This window comes from Volvox carteri (genome assembly GCF_000143455.1).
Source record: "Volvox carteri f. nagariensis unplaced genomic scaffold VOLCAscaffold_35, whole genome shotgun sequence".
NCBI lineage: Eukaryota > Viridiplantae > Chlorophyta > Chlorophyceae > Chlamydomonadales > Volvocaceae > Volvox > Volvox carteri.
The window spans coordinates 525583-547309 of NW_003307578.1; the positions used below are offsets into that span (position 1 = coordinate 525583).

General features: G+C 54.4%; 4 protein-coding genes across 4 annotated transcripts in view; 3 read left to right on the forward strand and 1 right to left on the reverse strand.

The window, feature by feature from the left end:
• The window catches only part of VOLCADRAFT_118310 (uncharacterized protein), a gene marked incomplete at both ends in the record, with an annotated part of 11427 nt that extends 5677 nt beyond the window's left edge, over window positions 1-5750 (forward strand). Inside the window, 4 exons of the mRNA XM_002953211.1 lie at window positions 113-248; window positions 335-502; window positions 1639-1835; window positions 5648-5750. Of these exons, the coding sequence (XP_002953257.1) occupies window positions 113-248; window positions 335-502; window positions 1639-1835; window positions 5648-5750 (604 nt within the window). The remainder of the gene's footprint in view (window positions 1-112; window positions 249-334; window positions 503-1638; window positions 1836-5647) is intronic.
• Window positions 5751-6854: 1104 nt separating this feature from the next.
• On the reverse strand, window positions 6855-9581 carry VOLCADRAFT_118312 (uncharacterized protein; the record flags this gene model as incomplete). Its single annotated transcript, XM_002953291.1, has 5 exons — window positions 6855-7083; window positions 7641-7762; window positions 8240-8575; window positions 8992-9322; window positions 9445-9581. The coding sequence occupies 5 exons, from the start codon at window positions 9579-9581 to the stop codon at window positions 6855-6857; spliced, it is 1155 nt and encodes a 384-aa protein (XP_002953337.1).
• A 2286-nt stretch (window positions 9582-11867) lies between these two features.
• VOLCADRAFT_82144 (uncharacterized protein) lies at window positions 11868-16758 on the forward strand. The gene is made up of 9 exons (XM_002953212.1): window positions 11868-12321; window positions 12440-12488; window positions 12917-12985; window positions 13355-13461; window positions 13641-13736; window positions 14173-14349; window positions 14991-15031; window positions 15942-16086; window positions 16277-16758. Exons 1-9 carry the CDS (start codon window positions 12055-12057, stop codon window positions 16337-16339), a joined length of 1014 nt encoding a protein of 337 aa, XP_002953258.1. The 5' UTR covers window positions 11868-12054; the 3' UTR covers window positions 16340-16758.
• Window positions 16759-17344: 586 nt separating this feature from the next.
• The window catches only part of VOLCADRAFT_82146 (uncharacterized protein), a gene marked incomplete at its 3' end in the record, with an annotated part of 6873 nt that continues 2490 nt past the window's right edge, over window positions 17345-21727 (forward strand). The window contains exons 1-7 of the mRNA XM_002953213.1: window positions 17345-17667; window positions 17744-17825; window positions 18802-18981; window positions 19508-19587; window positions 20191-20292; window positions 20737-20790; window positions 21336-21515. Of these exons, the coding sequence (XP_002953259.1) occupies window positions 17560-17667; window positions 17744-17825; window positions 18802-18981; window positions 19508-19587; window positions 20191-20292; window positions 20737-20790; window positions 21336-21515 (786 nt within the window). The 5' untranslated portion in view covers window positions 17345-17559. The remainder of the gene's footprint in view (window positions 17668-17743; window positions 17826-18801; window positions 18982-19507; window positions 19588-20190; window positions 20293-20736; window positions 20791-21335; window positions 21516-21727) is intronic.

Below are 21727 nucleotides of genomic sequence, written 5' to 3' on the forward strand. Positions count from 1 at the left end.
CATGTACGGACAACACCCCCAACAGCATCACCATCAACAACAACAACAGCAGCAGCAGCAGCAACAACAGCTTCGACACACACATGCCCATACACACCAACACCAACAGCAGCAGCAACAGCAACAACAGCAACACGCGGCAGCACAGAGGTACCCCTCGAGAGGAGGTCCACCGCCGCCGCAAGATCCGGGACGCTCGTCGCCGCTGGACACGCCCGCGTCGCCGCCGCCGCAAGAGTACGGCACCGGTGGGGGTAGCGGCGGCGGAGCCGCCGCTTGTCAAGAACCGCCGCCGCCGCCTCTGCCCCCGCCGCCGCCGCCGCCGCCGGGACAGGTGGCGGCGTCAGTGGCGGCATCAGAGCCGCCGCCGCTGGCGGACTTGCCGTCGGAGGTGGCGGAGGCGATGCTGGCGGAGGCCCTGGCGGAGCGGGCCGGAGCGGAGCAGTCCAGGGAAGCCGCGCAGGTGGCGGAGGTGCACGAGTATGTGGAGCTGATCAAGCAGGTGTGTATGTATGTGTGTGTGCGGCATGTACGTGTGTGTGTGTGAGAGTGTGTGTGTGTGTGTGTGTGTGAGTGAGTGTTTTGTTACCTTGCGGATCACTTCTCCTTCCGTCTTGAACGCTCAACATGCCGTACACTTCCCGTCGAGGTGTCTACTACTGGTACGACACCACGTCTTCGGCAGTAACACCGTCCGTCGACACAACATCCGGGGATATCAACGCGCTGAGGACATTACACGGTGTGGGGTACACGGGGTTACACGACGCGGGGCCCCCCCAATAAAACATACATACGGCAAAGAGCAACGCAGCTGCGTTGTCGCTTTGGATTCCAGCAGCAGTTTGCATGTTTGGACGTCGGCGCAGTTGTTCTCTTAGGGTTTCGCATCATGATGTAATTCCTCTCCCTTCCCGTCCCAAACCATTTCACCTCTGAAGGTAATATTCCCTCTTCTCTCTCCCTCTCTCTCCCTCTCTCTGCCTCTCTCTCTCCCCGGCTAAGAGTACGCTACCGGCGGTAGGAGCCGCAACATGAGCTCCTGGTAACCGCTGGTGAACAGGAATCAAAGAAATTTAACAGCAAGAACAGCTGCTGGTAATAACCCCTCCGCTTTTTTATTTCCCATCACTTTCACCCCAGCCACCAACCTCAGTCCGCGAACAACTTTCCTAACCACCACCACCACCAGCAAGGTGGTCACCAAGTCATGCACCAAAGCACCGCCACACCCTTCTTCCCTTCGCCATAAACGATTTGACCACCTACCACCGCAGCGCAGGTAAACCCGCTATACACCCCCACCGCCCTCCTCTTCCCCCTCCCCGGGCTGAGAGTTTGGGGAGATTTGGATGCGGCAACTTTGGAGCTGTGACAAATATTCAATGACAAATGTGACAAATATGTGACAAATATTTAATATTATAATTAACCTATTTATTTATTTGTTTATAATATTATAATATTTATTTATTTTATAATATTATAATATTTATAATTAACCTATTTATTTATTTGTATATATATATATTATAATATATATTTATTTATAATATTACAATATTATAATATATTATTGATTATATTATAATATTATAATTAACCTATTTGTTTATTTATTTATTTGTTCTCCCTCAGGGCCATGTGTCTGATGAGGCGCATGTCGTAGCCGGGCGGCTGATGGGTTTGGAGCCCTTGGAAGCGCTCGCCACCATCTCCTATGTGCTGGATGCTCTAGCCTCGCACGCTGCCCCCGCCACCGCCAACACGGCAGCCGTGGCGCTGTCGGCGCTGGGGGCTTATGCGCGGGACGCCGCCAAGCGCGCCATGATTAAGTGAGTGAAACTATACGACAGAGAGTGGGCCTCTGTACGACGGGGGAGATGGGGTAAATGCATCTCGTCGTGCATGTGCGTGTGTGTACGTGTATTTGAGAGGAGATACTGATGGATTGGACCCGGGTCGTACTGATAGGTGTGTGTGTGTGTGTGTATAGGGTGCTTGGGTGGAGCCCCCATTAGGCTGATTGGGCGGGAGCCGCAACACACCAACATCCGACCAACATCCCACCCATACCCTCGCCCTCACCCATACACCGCCCCCCTCTGCACGTCTACTCAGATCCACCCGTCCACACACATCACATACATGCTTACATGCTTACATACATACATACATGCTTACATACATACATACATACTTTCGATCGAAACCTGTTAGACCTGTTAGACTTGTTAAGATCGAAAGTCCTTCCGATGGTGGAAGGTAAAGCGCCCCTAGTTGATGGACGGTGGTGACCTGGGATAACGTTGGAATCGCGAGCTGGCCAGGAATGGAGTTGGGCCGCCGTCGATCCGGCAGATTCCGTTGGATGCTGGTGGTGGGTGCGGAACCTGAGCGATCCACTGAGAAGTTGACTAGGGTAACTGGATGAGGGTGCCCCGAAATACCGGGGAAGGCAGGGTTTCGCCGGGTAGCTGCCACGGGTGAAGATATACCCACCTTGTCCCACACATCATACCTTACCAGATGCCCGCCACCTCCCTGACCCGCTCTTTCAGGTACTGCCGGACCCTGGCCGCCCAACACCAGCCCCACCAGGTGCTAGCACCCCAACAGCAACAACAACAGGAACAGGAACAGCAACAGCAACAACATCAGCAGCGGAACCAGTCTCGAGGGGGAGGGACCTGAGGGGGAGGGACCTGAGGGGGAGGGACCTGAGGGGGAGGGACCTGAGGGGCATGCGACATATGGCACGTGTGCGCGCGCGTGGTGGTGATGGCGGTCGAGGTTTCGGTGATGGTGATGATTATGGTGGTGGTGGTGGTGGGCCTCTCGTCAGTGCAGCATACATACATGCGCACATACATACATGCGCACATGAGGTTATGTTCTGGTGCCATTTTGATGTCTTGTAGCATTGGTGCGGTGCGGTGGGGTGGAGTGGGGTGGGGTGGGGTGATGTGTTGGATGCGGGTCGTACGTTCTGGAACTGGTCGTGCTGCCCTCTCTTGTGTGTTTTAGGTCGTGGGGCTGTGAGCACTTGGTGTAGGGGGCTTGGGTAAGGGGGGGAGTGAAGGAGAGGGGAGGATCATGTAAAGAAGAATGCGCAGCATGAGAGGTGCCAGCGTGTGTGTGTGGTGGTGGTGGGTATGTTGCAACATGGATGGATGAACACACGACTTTGTGATATGACCTAAGCTACATCTGTATGTATGCACGTTATCTGTCGTAGTTACAACTGTGTCTGTGTTTGCGTCTGTGTATGTATGTATGTATGTATGTATCTTTTGGCGGCTGGGGGAGGGGCGGCTGATATGGGTTGTCGGGTACACACACATGCCCCACCCCACATGCCCCACGCCGCGTTGGGTTCGGTTTCTTTTCCGCTTCGGGTACACGGAAGGTATACGACCCGCCCAAGCCTCTCAACCCCTTTGTAGGGAGCGCTACCCCTCCCCTTCGTCTTTTCCCTCCCTCCCCCTCTCCGTCCTATTTTTGTTCGCGGGTTGCGGCCCTCACCCTCGCCTCGCAAAGGCATGCACACGTACAGCTCCCCCCCCCATCCCTTGCTGTCTGTTTCTCTGTTTCCCGGCTTGTTTCCTGTATCTATGTATGTATGCATGCACGTATATATGCATGTATGTATGTATGTATGTATGTATGTATGTATGTATGTCATACACCGGCCTCCTAAACGTAGTTGGACGTAACCTCGCACGGTAACTGATATAACTAATTATATGAATTGCTCAGTTGTGGCGGAACTGACTGACTGACACGTGTATCATTGCTGTGTGTGGTGGTGCGGGAGAAGGGGGGTAGAAGTCTAATGGTCTGATTTGGGGCCGATCCCTATTATACGGCATCTACACACGCACTCGAGGCACACAAAAGACACGACATAAGACATAAGGTTGTGAGTTTGATGGGCCCCGGGTGGTTGGGGTCGGAGCGGAGGAGAGGAGAGGGTGGGAGAGAGGAGAGGGTGCTAGTGGGATGGCAGGAGTAGAATTGGGGGAGGGGAGGGCCGTGCGCGCGCGCATGTGTGTGTGTGTGTGTATGTATGTACGTGAATGTATGTATGCGCTTTGGGAGTTTAAAAGATTTGAGCCTCGAGATGGAAATGGGGAGGATGTGCTTGTGTTTGTGTATGTATGTTGTTACAGGGTGGTTAACTTCGCCAGCGGCCCCCTTTCCCGGGGCAGTCCCTGCTCTCCCCTGCTAGAGGGGCACCCTAATCCGTCACCCCATCCGACTTCAGAATGTATTCGTTGGGTTCGGCAACTCACCACCAGCATCCAACCAAATCTAGCGGATCAACGGCGCATCAACTTAGTTCCTGGTCAGCTCGCAAGTTGATATTATCACGTCCTACACCGTCCATAAGATGGGGGGCCACCTCCCATTTCATCACTCCTCAAACACCCGAGGAGCCGGCAGGCGGATTTGAACCCGGGTCGACTGGGTCGACCGGGAGCAGAAGTCAGGCCTTAACCTCTGCCAGCCGCCTGTCTATATATTGTGTATGTATGTATCTGTGTGCACGGATTGGGAGGGAGAGGGACGGGACGCACCCAACTACCCCAACAAACAAAGCCAGCCTGCAGCCTTGGGTGAAGCCTGGGTGCCTGGGTGTCAGGCGCGGATCGTGCATTCTGCATTGTCGGAGTAAGCAGCAGTATTAGGCAGTTTTGGGCCTTACATGTGTCGGGAGGGGGGAGAGGGCGGGCGCGGTGAATACGGATATGGGGGTATGTGTCGTGTGGTGGGCTGTTTACCTGAGGCATGTGGTCATCCGTCTGTGGTGTGCCGCGTATGTGTACCTTTTCTTCTTTGCGTTGGGGGGTTTGGCTCTTGCTCGCTCTCTTTTTGGGATTCTTGCCATGTATGTATATCTGTACGTGCTGTGTCCCGGGTCTCCTCTTGTCGTACGTTTTGTCCCCACTCCACCACCAGGTCACGGGATAATCGTCCGAGAGATGTGTTGTACAAATGTCGTACCTTTGAGAGTTTCTGATTTAGGAAGGGTAAATTTGAAGAAAAAGGTAACCAAAATGGAAAGGATGCAACAATTACCTTGATAATAGACAATGGTGAAGGTCGCATAATAACAAGTTTTCAGTGTGTGGCACATAGCATAGGCAGTCCAAGCGGATGCGAAAGCAGAGATACGTTTCACGACTTGACCATCGAAACACACGCCGCACACACTTTCAGACGCAGACACTCTTTTCTTCTGCATCGCAGCTGCCAGGCCTGGCTAGCATCAGGGCAAACCAGTCCCACCAATGCCCCTGGGACGTCTTAGGAATGGAGTTGAGCCGCCGTTGATCCGGCAGATTCCGTTGGATGCTGGTGGTGGGTGCGGAACCTGAGCGATCCACTGAGAAGTTGGCTAGGGTGGAGGTGCCCCGATATACCGGGGAAGGCAGGGTTTCGCAGGGTAGCTGCCACGGGTAAAGATATGCCCCCCTGTTTCACACCTCTCTTCCCCCACAACATGCATTCTCACAAACACCAACGAACTATCTCCTCCCAATTCCCAATAAGCTCATAACACCCTGCCACCCTGCCCCGCACCACTTCATCCCACGTGACCCCTCCTGCCTCGTACCCCCCCCTCCCTCCTCTCCCTCCCCAGCCCTCTGCTACGTAAAACAAAGAAAGGAAGCATACGACCGTCCGTCACAGTGGTCATCCACTCAGGCTCCCTTGCCAGCTGGGTATCAAAGTATCACACATAACAAGGCAGGCGGCTGGCAGAGGTTAAGGCCTGGCTTCTGCTCCCGTCCCGTCGCGTCCCGGCGCGTCCGGGTTCAAATCCGCCTGCCAACCTCTCGGGGTGTTTGAGAGGTGATGAAATGAGAGGTGGCCCCCCATCTTGTGGACTGTGTAGGACGTGATAATATCAACTTGCGAGCTGACCAGGAACTAAGTTGATGCGCCGTTGATCCGCTAGATTTGGTTGGATGCTGGTGGTGAGTTGCCGAACCCAACGAATACATTCTGAAGTCGGATGGGGTGAATGGCTTAGGGTGCCCCTCTAGCAGGGGAGAGCAGGGCATTGCCTCGGGTAGGAGGCCACTGGTGAAGCTTAACCACCCTGTAACAACATCAACAAACATCACACTTGGTAACTTGGTGACAACATATCACACCGCCGACCTCAAAATCATAAACTTGAAGTGTTTCAAGTACAATATACATTACGTCAACATTCCCAACATGTAAAGTCGATCACGTCCCGATGCTAGGGCTGTGAAAGGAGCCCCCAGACATACATACATACATGTTAGGGTTTGGCACTACTGGTAAGGCGCGACCATTGCCCCCGGGAGATCCCGGGATCGATACCCATTAGGGTCAGAAGTCCTTCCGATGGTGGAAGGCATTGCGCCCCTAGTAGATGGACGGTGGTGACCTGGGATAAAGTTAACCCGCGAGCCGACCAGGAACGGAGCTGGGCCGCTGTCGACCCGGCAAATTCCGTTGGATGCTGGTGGTGGGTGCGGAACCTGAGCGATCCACTGAGAAGTTGACTAGGGTGACTGGATGAGGGTGCCCCGAAATACCCGCTGGGAAGGCAGGGTTTCGCAGGGTAGCTGCCACGGGCGAAGATACACCCCCCTGTTTCACACATCATACCTACATACATGCATGCGCATACACTCCAATACTACACACGCGCACTCACCCCTCACCCCTTCGCCAACTGTAGCAAAACCCGCAAGGCACCTTTGGCGCTATCTGGACATTAAATAACGCGTCAAAAATTCAAAAATAAGATTCGTATTTGGAAAGCAGCTACGGAGCCAACCAACGTAGCTGGAAAGGTCGTCCAAGGGCCGCTAGGTGCCGCTGGTGGTGGTGATGAAGTCCAAGTACATTCTTGCGGCCAGTGCTGCCCGCTGATCTGGCAATGACGGTGCCGTACAGTTGGCGTATTCGGAGTTTGACCAGCCGTAGGTTGCATTGCCGTACGGGCACTTCTCAGGCTGGGAGAGCGTGAAGGAAAGCATGTTAAGTGTCCAGACGCGTTCGCACAATTCCTGGAAGAAGGCGGCTTGCTCGATGTACCTGCAGCAGTTAGCAGTTAGCAGTAGCAGCAGGAGTAGCAGTGACAGGTGGCAGTAGCAATAGCTGCAGCAAAGCAGGTACCGGAGCCGCAGAAGTTGAAGCAGTAGCAATACCAGTAGGAAGCCCTAGCAGTAGCAACACCAGTAGTTAAGAGGTGGGCGCTGGAGGGAACCGTGCGGCAGAGAAGGGTTTTTAATATGGCACAGCTGGGTACGGTGCACATTTTAAAAATTGGGATTTCCATATTCCGTACCCCAGTTTTTACAGAAAGGATTTGCGTACGACATTCAAAGGCATTAGGTGCGGGAAAAAAATGGCTGGAGTATAGGAGTAAGGGTTTGGATCTTAAGGTTTAAAAACCGTACAAACTGCGAGGGCAGGGTTAAAGATATTCAAATTACGACGTTGGTCAGCTCGATTATGCAGCCGCCCAAGCCAGTGGGGGCAGTAGGGGCTTTCGTAATGTTGAGGAGAGGCAGGAGGCAGGGGACCCCCAAAAAATGGGGACGGCTTGCGAGTGGCAGTGGGTGGGGGTTGGGGGCGGGTGGGGCACGTACCTCTTGGCGAAGAAGCGCTGACCGACGTCCATCTGGCGGTTCCAACACGCCTCCGCCGCCACGGGTGAGTGTGTGCTGCCGGCCCCATCCCCGGCCCGGCCCTCCCAGGAGAAGTGACCCACCTGTCTCGGAGGTCCAGGGAGGGGAGGGAGGGGAGGGGAGGGAGGGGAGGGGAGGGGAGGGAGGGAGGGAGGGGAGGGAGGGGATGATGCACGAGCGCAAAGCTTGTCGCTGACAGAGTGAGCGCCGAGGGGAAAAAAAGGTAAAAGTCTGGTTGAGTTGCTGTACCTCATATCCGTTGCTGTTACCCTTCGGATGTACCTCACCTTCCCCTCTTTTCCTCCAACCCTTGTCTCGCACGCACACACACGTGTGCCAAAACACACACACACACACACAAACACACATTTCTGTTTCAACATCTTCTTGATAGAAATTGAAGCTACGTCTACAGGTCTCTTTTACTCGGAAGAAGAGTCTAACACGTCGCTGGACTACAGAGCTCGCTCCAATAAAGTTGCTCGTGCACCATCATCGGCATTTCCCTTCCCCCATCGCGGCTCCGAAACCATCAGGACATAAGCGCACAACACTCTTACCAGCCAGCCTGACAGCCACGCTCTCGCGCACAGCTCCCAGTCGCCGACGATACCGCAATCCCCCCGCCGCGACAACCCCTCATCAAGCCCACCCAGCTCCCAAAAAGCCCGCGCCGATACCGCCATCGGCGCAAAGTCAACAAAATGCGCGTAAGTCCAGGGAACACCGACCCGCGGGTCGATGTCCCAGCCCGCTGGGCCCCAACGATTCCCGCGCTCCTTTTGGCGGCACAACCGGTAGGCGTTCATGCCAAGGATGCCCAGGCGGGGGTAGGTCTCGAAGATTCGAATCATCTGGGTAATCCACGTGCCGTTGGTTGGGGGAATTTGATCATCCTGTTCCGTTGGGTGGTTTCGGAGGATGGTCAGGGTTACTGGTTTTGGGGGTTCAATGTTGGGTTTTTCAAGTGCAGGAGAAGCAAAAACGTAGTCATGGGTTACAATGAGAGTTTGGAGTGGGGTGCAGTCAGGGAGGTGGCTGACGTGCGGGTTTTCTGTTGGTGTTTTTGCGTTTGTGTCATTGGGGTCGTGGGTGCATTTTGGTTCACCCTGGGCCACAACCCGCCGTGAGCCTCCCCTCCCATACACACACGGCAAGACATGTAATCGCCCTCTCATCGACATCTTAACGTTTCCCGCTCACGTCCCTACCTCTCAAGGCATGCATGCACCCATCCACTCATCCACCCGCCCATACACACACACGCTTCTCCCTCCTCCCCTACCCGTTCCCCCCCTTTCCCCTTCCCCACCTGCCACACGATCAGGTACTTCCCCCGGGCCAGTCGAGCCGCCCGGTTGTAGCCCCGTGCCTCGTGCAGGTTGGCGGAGAACACGGGTATGACAAAACCGGCCTGCCCCGCCCAGGCCGCTGCCTCATGCGGGTTGTCAACGTTCACAACCAACTCGCACGGTACGGCAACCGATTCACATGAAGCGCGCAAATTGGTTGCAATTCTTGTTACTACTTGCGGTCGCTTGAAGTAGTTGAGGAGTACGGATACGATGGGACGAGCCGTGTATAGGTCGGGATAGAGGTGGGTGGAGAGGCACGTCAACGCCAGGGATTCTGCGGCTTCCAAGCTGCACAGGGGTTGTGAGTGCGCGGGGAATTTTTACACGGGGTACCCGTAGATGTGGGTGTTTCTTTGACTTCGGAATCGGTGTGCTTGTATGAGGGAGACCTTGGTTGTGACGATGCGCACCTGAGACCCGTACGCGCAGGGATGGAAGCGATTTTCAACAGGGTTCGGAGCTGCGAGGTCAGGTTGGCAGTCGAGATCTCCAAAGTATGTTCACTGGGGTTGGAGGTGAACGATGGATACGGCCGGCCCAAGCGCATTTCGCCAAGATGAGCCGCGGTGGACTGGATTTCCTGAGCAATAACCCGCGGACTCTGTTGCTCAGGATCGCTAACTATGTTATGAAGCCCAAGGCAAGACCTGATTGGGTTGGGATCTGGTCCTGAGGACGCTGCTGTAAACCAAGTGAAAATAATGCATGTCCACCAGGAGCAGCGCCTTCGCGCGTGCTTGCTATGCGACAAAAGCATCGCAATTTCTCGTCTTCAGAGTTTGTGAATTGTATGTGTCTGTACAGCCTCCTAAGGCTACGTATGCGGGAACACCAACCATAGACCAAGCTTAACTGGAGGCGCACGTCCCTGTTTACACATGATATGACTGGTTCGAATAGTTCATTTGGTACGCCGACCTCTTGCATACAAAAGACGTGCGAGCCAAGCTGCAACTGCTGAGACGAACAGGCCCGTACGGCGCTTAATAATGACGACCAGAGAGCGGTAATATCGGTGTAACGCCAGCCATCCTAGACGAGTAAGCTTGCTCTGGCTTCCTATGATTGCAATTCGGCAAGCTCTATATCGATGTATGCATCCTATTCAAGTGCTTTATGCACAACAGCCCGATTTGCATCTCATCATTTATCGTGCCAGTGAAGTTCTGCATAAATTACTTCATGGCACGTAAGCTCGAGGATGCCTTTGTGCAGGCCGTGCCAGTTTTGAATAAAATTCCGCTATAGAAACCTGCAGAAACCTGCAATCGCATGAAAGAGCAGGCAGGGCCAACTCCCAAGCAAGAACAGCAGCGGTATGGCTAGTACATCTCAAGTGCCTTATCCCATACCATCCCACCGGGCCAAACACATCGGACCATTTGTAAGCGCTTGTTTCGGCTGAACACGCGAGAGGTTAATCTCTGGAACGGGGTGGAACAAATCGCCGCGTAGACGATTATCGGCTGCTACTGCTGCTACTGCGACTGCTGCTGGTGCCGCGGCGGCTTGGCATTTACTGTAACAGACAGCACTGCAGCAGCAGGGCGTGCGACTCCGCGCAGCATCAAGTGACACACACACATACATACACACATTTACATACACACACACAAACGCAACCCCCTCGTTAAGAACCGTTCAAGGGTCCATCCATCCCCCTTTGCGCGTATATCTACGCGCTAGGGGAGCGCTGCAGGGGCCCCGCACGTAGCGCGTAGGGGAAAGCCTGGGACCTGGCCTGCCGTACAGGTGTAAAACACCTATGGTAGTGGAAAACAGTCAGATGCTAGAAGGCTAAGGGGATCTTCCCGGGGAGACCCCCGAATTAGTCGTGAGCGCGAGATTATGGCTAGCTGCTGAGATGTGGAGTTGGGCCAGATTCGCACGCTGGATTGGTGGCGATTGCTGAACCCTCCGTCTCTTCGGATGTTCGGGTGAATGGATGAGGAGGGGTCCCTGAAGGCTGGATCCGCCGCCTTGGACTTACAGTTCGTATGGCGAAGTACAGTGTGGTAGTGGTGGATGGTGCTATAAGGTGATAAATCGTAGAACTGACAATGTGATAAAGCGGCCCAGAAGCCTCCCACTCTGTAACAGACAAGAAGGCTAAGGGGGATCTAGGGCGGCACGGCGGGACTCAAGGGTAGGCAAGGAGGATTTCCGAAGAGGGCCCAGAGCCAACCGGGGCCAGGAAGGTCAGGTTACCCTCAGCTGGTTACCCGCAGGCTGAAGTTATTGCCGGGTTACCGGTATCGGCACGCAAGCCCCAGCGAGCCCCAGCGAACAAAACTACTGGGGCAATCGCCTGGTGGGTCATCGTCAGGCGCACCGCTCTACAAGGACTGCCGACGTACCCTTGCGTGCGTGATGGAAAGCCAGGATGTAAACAGCGTGAGCTGCGTTAAGACCAGCTAAGCGCCAGACCCCCCCGGTCGTATTACTGATGTCACCGTTCTCTCGTGGATGAGTGTCGATCACTTTCCAACAAGCTGCCCAGGAAAAGGTTCTACAGACCCGGAAAGAACCCTGGTGCCCAGAAAAACTACTTGGCCGAGCTGCGCCTGGACCAAGCGCCAAAACGGTCGGTTTAGGTCAGGTTTACCAGGCGCCTGCATGCAAGTGGCCCTTCAAAATTACCGTGTGAATTCAGTTAACCAGTTTGTAAACGGCAATTAGATGTATTTTTTTGGGATGTACGGGATTCCGATCTGTTGCGGTGCGCGAGTAGGTTGTCTGGCTTCGGAGCGCTGCATTTTGTATTATGTACTTCCTGACCTTACATGTACTAACCAGGTTAATTGCCTTGTGATTTTATTCAACGCCGGATGTGCAGCCTTCATCCAAGCGAAAGTCTCCTGTAAAGTCTTGTGTCCTGGCCACGCAACCAGGTCCTGACCATATATATTCTCGGATTAGTATTTCGAATTTGCGACGAACTCCATCTGTAATTCGCCGACAGAATTTCTCATCAGAATTAGCAGTGTTTAATAGCCTTACTTGCGCCCAGGCCTGTAATCATGTCAGCACAACGACGTCTACAAATTCTCAGCAATCACCTGCTTGGACGCACTTCTGAGGATCTCGTTTCGAGGCAGGCAACTGCCGCGAACAATTCAGATGTCTCTGCTTCATATGCTTCCGTCGACGGGAAACCCAACTCCTATGGTCGAGTTCATGGAGCCGTCAGCCGCGAGCCAACCAACTGGCGTCGGATACCGATTGTTTCACGGGAGGAGTTGACTGATGTCATCTATGAGAAAGCCATCGGCGAGGGCATTGCCAAGGTACGTTGGCAGCACCATGAGCCAAAATTCCTCCTACATTGGACGGATGTAACGATAAGAAAAGTTTGGAACGAAACTCATCCTTGTTTACCCGTACGGCGATCCCATCGAACCGCAGATCACCATCAACCGGCCGGAGCGCAGGAATGCCTTTCGCCCCCGGACAGGTACCGCGCCATGCCAGAATGTGTTTAGCATCTGTAGCTTAGTGATTTCCTGGACACACATGCAAACATCTGTTCAAATTCTGAAGGCCTGGCGGCAATCCTGTCGTACATCCCTAGGCCTGCCCTGGACCTCTTTTCCCCGTTCGTCCACATCTAACCCGGACCTCCGGCCAGCACGGCTGGGGTTTCATGTAAAGGAATCCCCTTACGCAACGGGTAGCATTTGGACACTCCCCTTGCTGAGTCCGTTTTTCTCGTCCTCAAACTGTATCCTGACATCCTGTTCAGCACAAACCCACATCAGCACAAACCCACATCAGCACAAACCCACATCAGCACAAACCCACATCAGCACAAACCCACATCAACACAAACCCACATCAACACAAACCCATGCCCCTGCAAATCCCCCTCCTCCGCACGATCAGTCCAGGAGATGTCTTGGTGCTTCGGCGACGCCCGAGACGACCCTGAAGTGGGCGTCATCATCTTGACAGGTATCGTACAATCGCCATACACAGCTGTATAATTTTACCGTATAGTTGATCGGCCCGCTGCTGCTGCACACTGGTGTCCATGAGCTCTGACAACGGCCTCGTAGCCATAAAACGCCGACGTCCTTGCTTGGATCGTGTCTTGCATTTGCTGGGAGCGTCTTTCTACGTCCCACAACCCTTCTTCTTCTTCTTCTTCTTCTTCTGGTGCTCTTTTGCCCCACCTGTCGACCGTCGACCGCCGTCCTCCGCCGACAGATAACACGTCCGGACGACGCGTCCGTGTTTTCACCTAGGCCCCCTTCCTCCCCCAACTGCCGCAACCCGACCACCGGGGGCGCCCCCGGCCCCCGCTCCCGCACACCCGTGCAGGTGCCGGCGACCTTGCCTTTTGCAGTGGCGGCGATCAGAGCGTTCGCGGCCAGGGCGGTTACGTCGGGGCGGATGGAATTGCGCGACTCAATGTACTCGATCTGCAGGTCAGCGGGGTGCAGTACGGGAAGGAGGAAGGAAGCTTCACATACAAGAGGTGTAGTGTTAAGGGCCAAGGACAGACAGACAGACGTTGTAGCATTTAGGTGTTTCGCAGTGCAAATGGGATTTCACGGTCCCTCCCATTTCCCTTGTCCATACATGTTCCGTACGCGTACGAATGCAGATCCAGATCCGGCGGCTGCCCAAGCCCGTGGTAGCCATGGTGGCGGGGTACGCTGTGGGAGGAGGCCACATCCTCCACATGATCTGCGACCTCACGGTACGGCAATTTGCACGACCCGGTACGACAATGTAGTACGTCCTATATTAAGTCGTCCACATAACGGATATTCTCGGCCGCGCGTGAATACATTATACTGGCCAGTATGCTGTTACAACTTTCCACAGGCGCTCAGGATCCCCCCAACTCCCATCTCCCCTTCACACTTAAATAAAAAGTAAAATTTTAGTATGTAATATCCTGCATATACATACACACATACACACCTTCCGCCCAACCCCGCCCCCGCATTCTTATACGCCCCCATCCTCGGGCGTCGGGATTTCCATTTCCAAAGCCCTGAACCACCCAAAATCCCCGCATGGACCGCAGTGTCAACCCCACCTCTCCACACACACACACACGCGCACACACCCGGTCTTAAGTCCATTCGACCTACCCCTCCCTTCCATCGCCTGCCAACCTGAGACTCCAGATAGCCGCAGATAATGCCGTATTCGGTCAAACCGGCCCCAAGGTCGGCTCCTTTGACGCGGGATACGGCTCCACGCACATGGCTAGGCTGGTGGGGCAGAAGAAGGCGAGGGAGATGTGGTTTTTGGCACGACTGTACGACGCACATGAGGCCCACCGGATGGGCCTTGTGAACACGGTGAGTTGGGGTGGTGGTTGCTGCTGAGGGAGGAGATGAGTTGTTGGGGGGGGGGGAAGACGAACCACACACGATTGAAGCTGCTGCCAGGGCAAGAGAGTAGCAAACGTAAAAACTGACCGAAACTGGCGGGGGGGGGGAAGAGAAGAGTGGAGGCACACCTGGGGGGTTTGGTTTTTTTCTAGGAGTGAGGGGTGTCGGGTTTGGGACCGGTGATTTCCGTACTCCGTACTGCAACATCCTGGACAACCATCACCACTATCACCATCGCTATCATATCATCACCACCATCATCACCATCATCACCATCATTACCATCATTACCATTACCATTACCATCATTACCATTACCATTACCATCATTATCGTCGTCATCAACACTGCAATTATCACCATCAGCATCACCATCAGCATCACCACCACCATCACCACCACCATCACCACCACCATCACCACCACCATCACCACCACCATCAGCATCATCAGCATCATCAGCATCACCATCACCATCAGCAGCAGCAGCAGCAACAGCATCAACACTGTAATCATCAGCAGCAGCATCGCCCACCATCATCAAGATCTCCAAAACAAAACTTGAAAGCGCACACACATACATACACACACGCACGTGCGACCTGCAGGTGGTTCCCCTGGACAAGCTGGAGGAGGAGACCTTGGTTTGGTGAGTGTGTGTGTGTGTGGGGGGGGGAAATAGGGGTGGGTATTGGTGTGTGGGGGGGAGAAGGGAAGGGCCGGACGTTTTCATGCGAAAATTCAAGGAAGCAACTGCCTGTGCGTCGATGGGATAGGGAGCCAGGTTTTCAGGGCCCGTCATGTCAAGGAGAAAGGAAACCTGGGTTGAATTAGGCAGCCTAGTCAGGAAGGGACAACAACAGCTGCCCTGAGGACCAAAGCGGTTTCAAACTGCTGCTGTATGGTGGTGGAGTCATTAACGTGATGATGACGCGACTGCGGAGGAGGGGTCCTAGCACACGGCGCGAAGCAAAGTCAAGAGGAGGTTCTGGGCGGTCAAGATCTGCTGTCTGCGTGTATGATGTGTGAAACAGGGGGGTGTATCTTCGCCCGTGGCAGCTACCCTGCGAAACCCTGCCTTCCCCGGAATTTTGGGGCACCCTCATCCAGTCACCCTAGTCAACTTCTCAGTGGATTGCTCAGGTTCCGCACCCACCACTTGAATCCAACGGAATCTGCCGGGTCGACAGCGGCCCAACTCCATTCCTGGTCGGCTAGTAAGTTAACTTTATCCCAGGTCACCTCCGTCCATCAACTAGGGGCGCAATGCCTTCCACCATCGGAAGGAATTTCGACCCTAACGGGTATCGATCCCGGGATCTCCCGGGGGCAATGGTCGCGCCTTACCAGTGGTGCCAAACCCTTGCATGTATGCATATATGCATGTATGTATGTATGTATCTGTGTATGTATGTATGTAGCTAGACTTAATTGCACGGCCCGCGTCCTTTCCCCGGCCATTCCATTTGTCCAAACTGTTCGGATCACCACCACCTACGTCCCCACTTCCTCCCCAAACTCCCTTCATGCATACACATACACATACCCACGCACATCAGGTGTCGTGAGATGCTCCGAAACAGCCCCACGGCCCTCCGACTTCTCAAATCCGCACTCAACGCCGCGGAGGATGGCCAGGCGGGAATTCAGGAGCTGGGGGGTAATGCCACACTGCTGTTTTATCAGAGCGAGGAAGGAAACGAGGTGAGTTTGCCGTACTGTATGGCGTTCCTTCTTTCATGGCGCCGCGACGCACACCTGGCACACGGTCGGCTAGGTTTCATTTGAGAATTTATAAATTTGCAATGTATGTATGTACTCTTAACTAGGTCCGACCTTTGTTCGAGGATTTGCTTATTTCGCATTTTCCGCACCCACACGGTCCGCTTTGCAGGGTCGCCAAGCCTACCTCGAAAAGCGCGCGCCCAACTTTTCCAAATTCAAACGGCTTCCTTGAGGAGGAGGAGGTGTGTGTGTGTGTGTGTGTGTGTTTGGGAAAACAGCTTCCAGCTGATCGAATGAACTGGATGTGCGACCTCTGGCGACGTGGGGTTACTCTGAGGTGGTCTAGGGAGAGGAGACGGAAGAGGAGGAGGAGGGAGTCGCAGTATGATATGGTGTAGAGCGTAATATGCTGGTTGCCAGACTAGGAGGAGGAGGGCGTGCCGCATACAGTACTGGACACGCGAGAAAGCCAGGTGTCGTTGCTTTAGCAGACGGACTTGGGGTGCCAAGGAATGTGCACTTCGCCTCGGCGTCAAGAAACATTTTATTCTTTGTTGCGTGAAGCAGGGAGCTTGTGCCTGAGTTTCTTGTTTAGCGTTTCTGTCTTGGTAGGAAACATGTGATTGGGTAATTAAGTATGTATCATTGGTGCGGTGCGTAAATGTGTATGCATGCTGATTTGACCAGTCAAGGCCGAGTGTCTTGGGGTTTTGTAGACTTAGCAAAGCACCGGACCCCTCGCGGGTCCTATTACTGCTGTCACCATTCTCTGGTATACGAGTGTCGGTCACTTTCCAACATTGATAGTGCACCGCGCGCATGAGGTGATATTGAAAAGATGTGAATACCGTAAGGTCTTTGCTTATGAGGGCAGGGGCAACCTGGTAGTTATGCGTTGCATCCCTTACAATTTCAAGAAGTTTATGACATGCAATTGCGAAGTCATAGCATGGGACCAAAAGTTTGAGTAGGGCTTCTCAAAGCTAGTGCGGAGAGACAAAGTTAAGAGTCTGCACTAGGTGCACGAACGAATTAAGCAGCGATAATAGCCCTGTCAGCAATCTATGAAGCTGTACGATGAAATATGGCACTCTTACAAGTTCCCCTGACCTCATTTCAGGTAGGGCGGGACAGAACGACGGTTACCCAGCAACCACCAAGTACGGTAACAACAAAAGAGTAGCTCTGAGTAAGTGGTTGCTTAAAGCAAGTTTCGTCCAGTTTAACCTCCCCAGCGGTAAATGCATGTGCTTGCGTTGCGTAAGGGCGACAAGTTAAGTGACTGAATCTCATCCCTGGCACTCGATTTACGACTTGCGTTGCCTGCATGATGTAACATCAAACCTGCTTATAACTTCCAATTATGAATTACGGTTGTGGTCATTAGCTTTGTAGCTGCGGGTGCAGCCATGCGCCGATTGCGGGGTTGACTGTAAAGCTGCGAGGGAATACATGGGATGTGGAGCTTCCTTCCTGGCAGGGGGTCGATCGCACGTGGATGGACGGGAGTACAGCACATCAATTGCAAACCTTGGGGTTGCGCTGAGCTTGTCTTCGAAGGTAAGGTCGAAGACGGACTGGTCCTACCTTGGTATTTGGTGAAGTGAGTACATAATATAGTCAACATGATATGCAGACCGCTTCCGTTGGAGAGCTGAAGGTGTTTCATCGAGAATTCAAGGACATAAAGAATTTTTACTCGTTCGGGAAACTTATCGGTGAGCCCGGAAACAGGAAGCATGGTGATGCGGAGTTGCTCCTCCTTTCCCCTAAAACGACTGATTTCAGCATTCAAAACGCAGCCCCAACCAAACCCAGAACGGCAGTCGCGGTGGCGTCTCCCGTTACGCATGCCAAGATGTCGCGCACGCTGCTCCCATATCCCTGATAGAAACATATGACGCATTCCACAAAGTAAGCATCATGAAGCAGCACATACGCTGAGCTAAGCAGAGCCCGAGCCCGCCAGCCCGCCGTCCTGCCCGACTTAAAAAAAAGTGCGTGGACTGACAGAAGCTGCCCTTCCCTGTTGTCCCCTTTCGCTTGCGGGTGTGCCTTACCAGCTTCCGCTCAGCCCCACCCCCCTGGTCCCTCTTCCCCCTCCTCCCCCCACCCGGTACCGTCGGCCTCTTCTCCGTACACTGCGCGCTGCTAGCTGTACAGCACCCCGCTCAACCCAACCCCCCACGGCTCAGTCTGCCCCCTGGCACCCGCCGCCGCCCTGACCTACCCATCCAGCTATCCATTCATCTATCAGGATGCCCTCCCTCAATCTCTAGCACGCACTCCCGCATGAAAAAACCCAAATCGATTACCATTCCCCTACCTCTCAAAACCCTCAAATCCCTTTTTTTCTTGCATTTTATCCCCCCCCCCCAAATCCCGTCGGCAGTTATTCCATTGACCCTGTATATAAAAAAGATGTAGTCCCCCCCTCCCCTCCCCCTCCCCGCCTACTGGTCAGTTCTGCTCCTTGGCAGCAGCTTCACTCGTTCGTGGTTCGTCTTTCCCCCCCTCCCCTCCCCCCGCCCTTGGCTTTCTCGGCTGCAGCAGTTGGTCCTTGGCTTCTTGCATATCAACCCCCTCCTTTACCCCCTCCTTTACCCCCTCCTTTACCCCCTCCTTTTCCCCCTCCTTTACCCCCTCCTTTACCCCCTCCTTTACCCCCTGGCCCCCTCCCCATCCTCGGACCAGGCAAGGGCCAGTTCGGCTCAGTTCGTGTGGTAACAGACAAGTCCTCTGGCGCTAAGCTGGCCTGCAAGTCTATATCCAAGCGGCGGCTGCACTGTCAGGGGGCGGGGCCAGAGGACGTGCTGCGGGAGGTGCAGATCATGTACCACGTGGCGGGACATCCGAATATTGTGACGATAAAGGGTGGGCGGGGTGTGGGAAGGGAAGACGAACCACGAGCGGGTGAAGGTGATGCCAAGGAAAGAGTGGAGTGTGGGGGGAAAGGGCGGGCAGGGGGTGAGTTGAGGGGTACGACGAACCACTGACGATACAAGCAGGTACTAAGGATGGACGGATGGATACTCCAGCATTAGACAGATACTGCATCAGGAATAAAAAAATAGTTGAGTTGGGGGTTAGGGTGGGCGGGAGGGAGCAACTCCTCGTGGAGGTTGCGGTTGGAGTTGGGGATTAGGGTGGGTGGGAGGGTGAGGTCGCGAGTGGGAGTTGCTGGAAATGCGGGCGCTCATAAGGGGGGGGGTCTGGGACGTCTCTGGATGATTTTGGTAATGGGGGGTAGGTGAAAAAACACCCAGATCTCGTACCTAGGCATTTGAATGTTTAAAAATATTTGAATCCAGAGCCCACTCATCTCTTCCTCCTTCCCCCCAAAGCCCCACCCACGGGTCCTCCCCCGTAACCCCCCTCTCCCCCGTAACCCGGCCCCCAGATGTGTATGAGGACAGCTGTTACGTGCACCTGGTTCAGGAGCTGTGTACGGGGGGTGAGCTGTTCGACTCGATCATTGCGGTAAGAGAATAACGTAGCCGCGGGAGCAAGGGGAGATGGGACGTGTGTGCTGCTTGCGGGGGAAATGGGGAATAGGGCGGGAAGTACGATGGGGGTTGGGTATGGGTGCGGGGGAGCTGGTAATGCGGTTGGGGGCCAGAAGGAAGGCGGTTAAAACGACGAAAGACGGCCAGTTTGCACGGAGAGAGCGAGGGAGGGCGGGACGGCGGGAAGGAGGGACGACGGGGCGAACTTGAGGGACGGAGGGGGTGAAGAAGGGAAGGAAAGCCTGTCACCCCCCTAGGGTTTGGGTTGTATCCACAACCCCACCCAGCCCCAACCCCTGATTGCTCTCCGTCCTTACCGCCTCCCCTTTCCTCTCCTTTCCTACACCCCCCTCCCTCCGCTGATAGACACGGATTTGTCCTACTGGAACCTTCTGAACCTCCCCACAGTTGATTTTCCTGATTTCGCATCTGAATCCCTTTCCTTATACATACATACATGCCACCCTCTCATTTCCCCCCCTCCCCCACACGCCCATACCCACCCACCACACACTCACTCATACACATACACATACACATACACACATACACACACGCTGTTTCCCCCCTTGCACAGCGCGGCCACTACTCGGAGCGAGACGCCGCCGCGGCCTTCCGCAGCATCGCCTCGGTGGTGGCGCACTGCCACAACATGGGGGTCATGCACCGGGACATAAAGGTACTGTGTGTGTGTGTGTGTGTGTGTGTGTGTGTGTGTGTGTGTGCGGGGGGGGGGAAAGAGTGCGAGGGGAGGACGTAGCAAAGGAAATTCATAAGTGAATATGTACTTATGTATGTATGTATGTATGTATGTATGTATGTATGTATGTATGTATGTATGTATGTATGTATGCATGCATATATGTATAAGTGTTGTGGTGTGGTGCTCAGCCATGCCCTAAGCCTGCAGCACCCAGTGCTGTCCAATCCAGTCCAACCTGGCACACTGCATTCCGCTGCCGGCGCTTCTCGAACGCCCCACCACCACCACATTCCGCACATCTTCCCTAAACCCCCTTCCGGACACTTGCCCCCTCCCTTTTCCCTTGTCCTCTTTTCCCCCCCCTCACCCTTCCCTGAAACCCCTTCTATATACACACACACACACACACGCACATCGCAGCCGGAGAATTTCCTGCTCAGCAATCGGTCTGCTGACGCCACCATCAAAGCAACGGTAAGAAAGGAGGGGAGAAGACTGTGGAGGCGAGGGGTAGAGGAATGGGGTTTTCGAGTGCTTATTGGGGGAACGGGGAGGGAACGGGGAAAAAGAAGGGGCATGTGAAAGAGGTGGTGGCGGGTGTGGGTTTGGGGGGAAAATTGGGTTTTGCCCGTACGGCCACCAATGCTGCTGTTCAGGTCACTACCGTAAAACTCTCCCCCCATCTCCCTATCCCTCCCTTCCCCCACATACACACATACCCAACCTCTGCTGCTGCCCCAACTCTCTCTCACTAGGCCCATTGCTGCTGCCCCTTCCCGTACCTCTCCCCTCCGAAACCCAAACCCCCCTCGACCGGCTCCATTCCGCCGAAACCTGGGGATTTGTTTCTTTGGGTTTTGCATGTTTGTGATTTCACAATTTCCCCCTCCCCCCCTTCCCCCCTTTCCCCCCTCGGCAGTTGTTTTCCTTGACATTGCATATGATCCTCCCTTCCCCTTCGGATACCCGTCCAATTCCAATTCCCCGTCCTTGCCGCCCTCCGACCGTTTCCTAAACAGGACTTCGGGATCAGTGTGTTTTTCTCCGAGGGACAGGTGTTCAGGGATGTGGTAGGATCCGCCTTCTACGTGGCACCAGAGGTGCTCCGAAAACGGTACGACAAACGTGCTGACGTGTGGAGTCTGGGTGTACTGCTGTACATCATGCTGTGCGGCTTACCGCCCTTCTTCGCGGAGACGGTACGCGCGGAGGGGGGGAGGGGGAAGGGAGTTGGGACGGTGGAGAGGATGGGGGATTAGGGGTGGGCAAGTGTATGCAAATGCCGTACATACTGTTGCCGGCGGCCAAAGGCCCAATGGAGTGGTAGCTTAGCGACGACATGACGTCCTGTGCACCAAACCGCTTACAGTCCCAAGTCATCATGCCGTAATGACCGTACCGGAGTATCGGA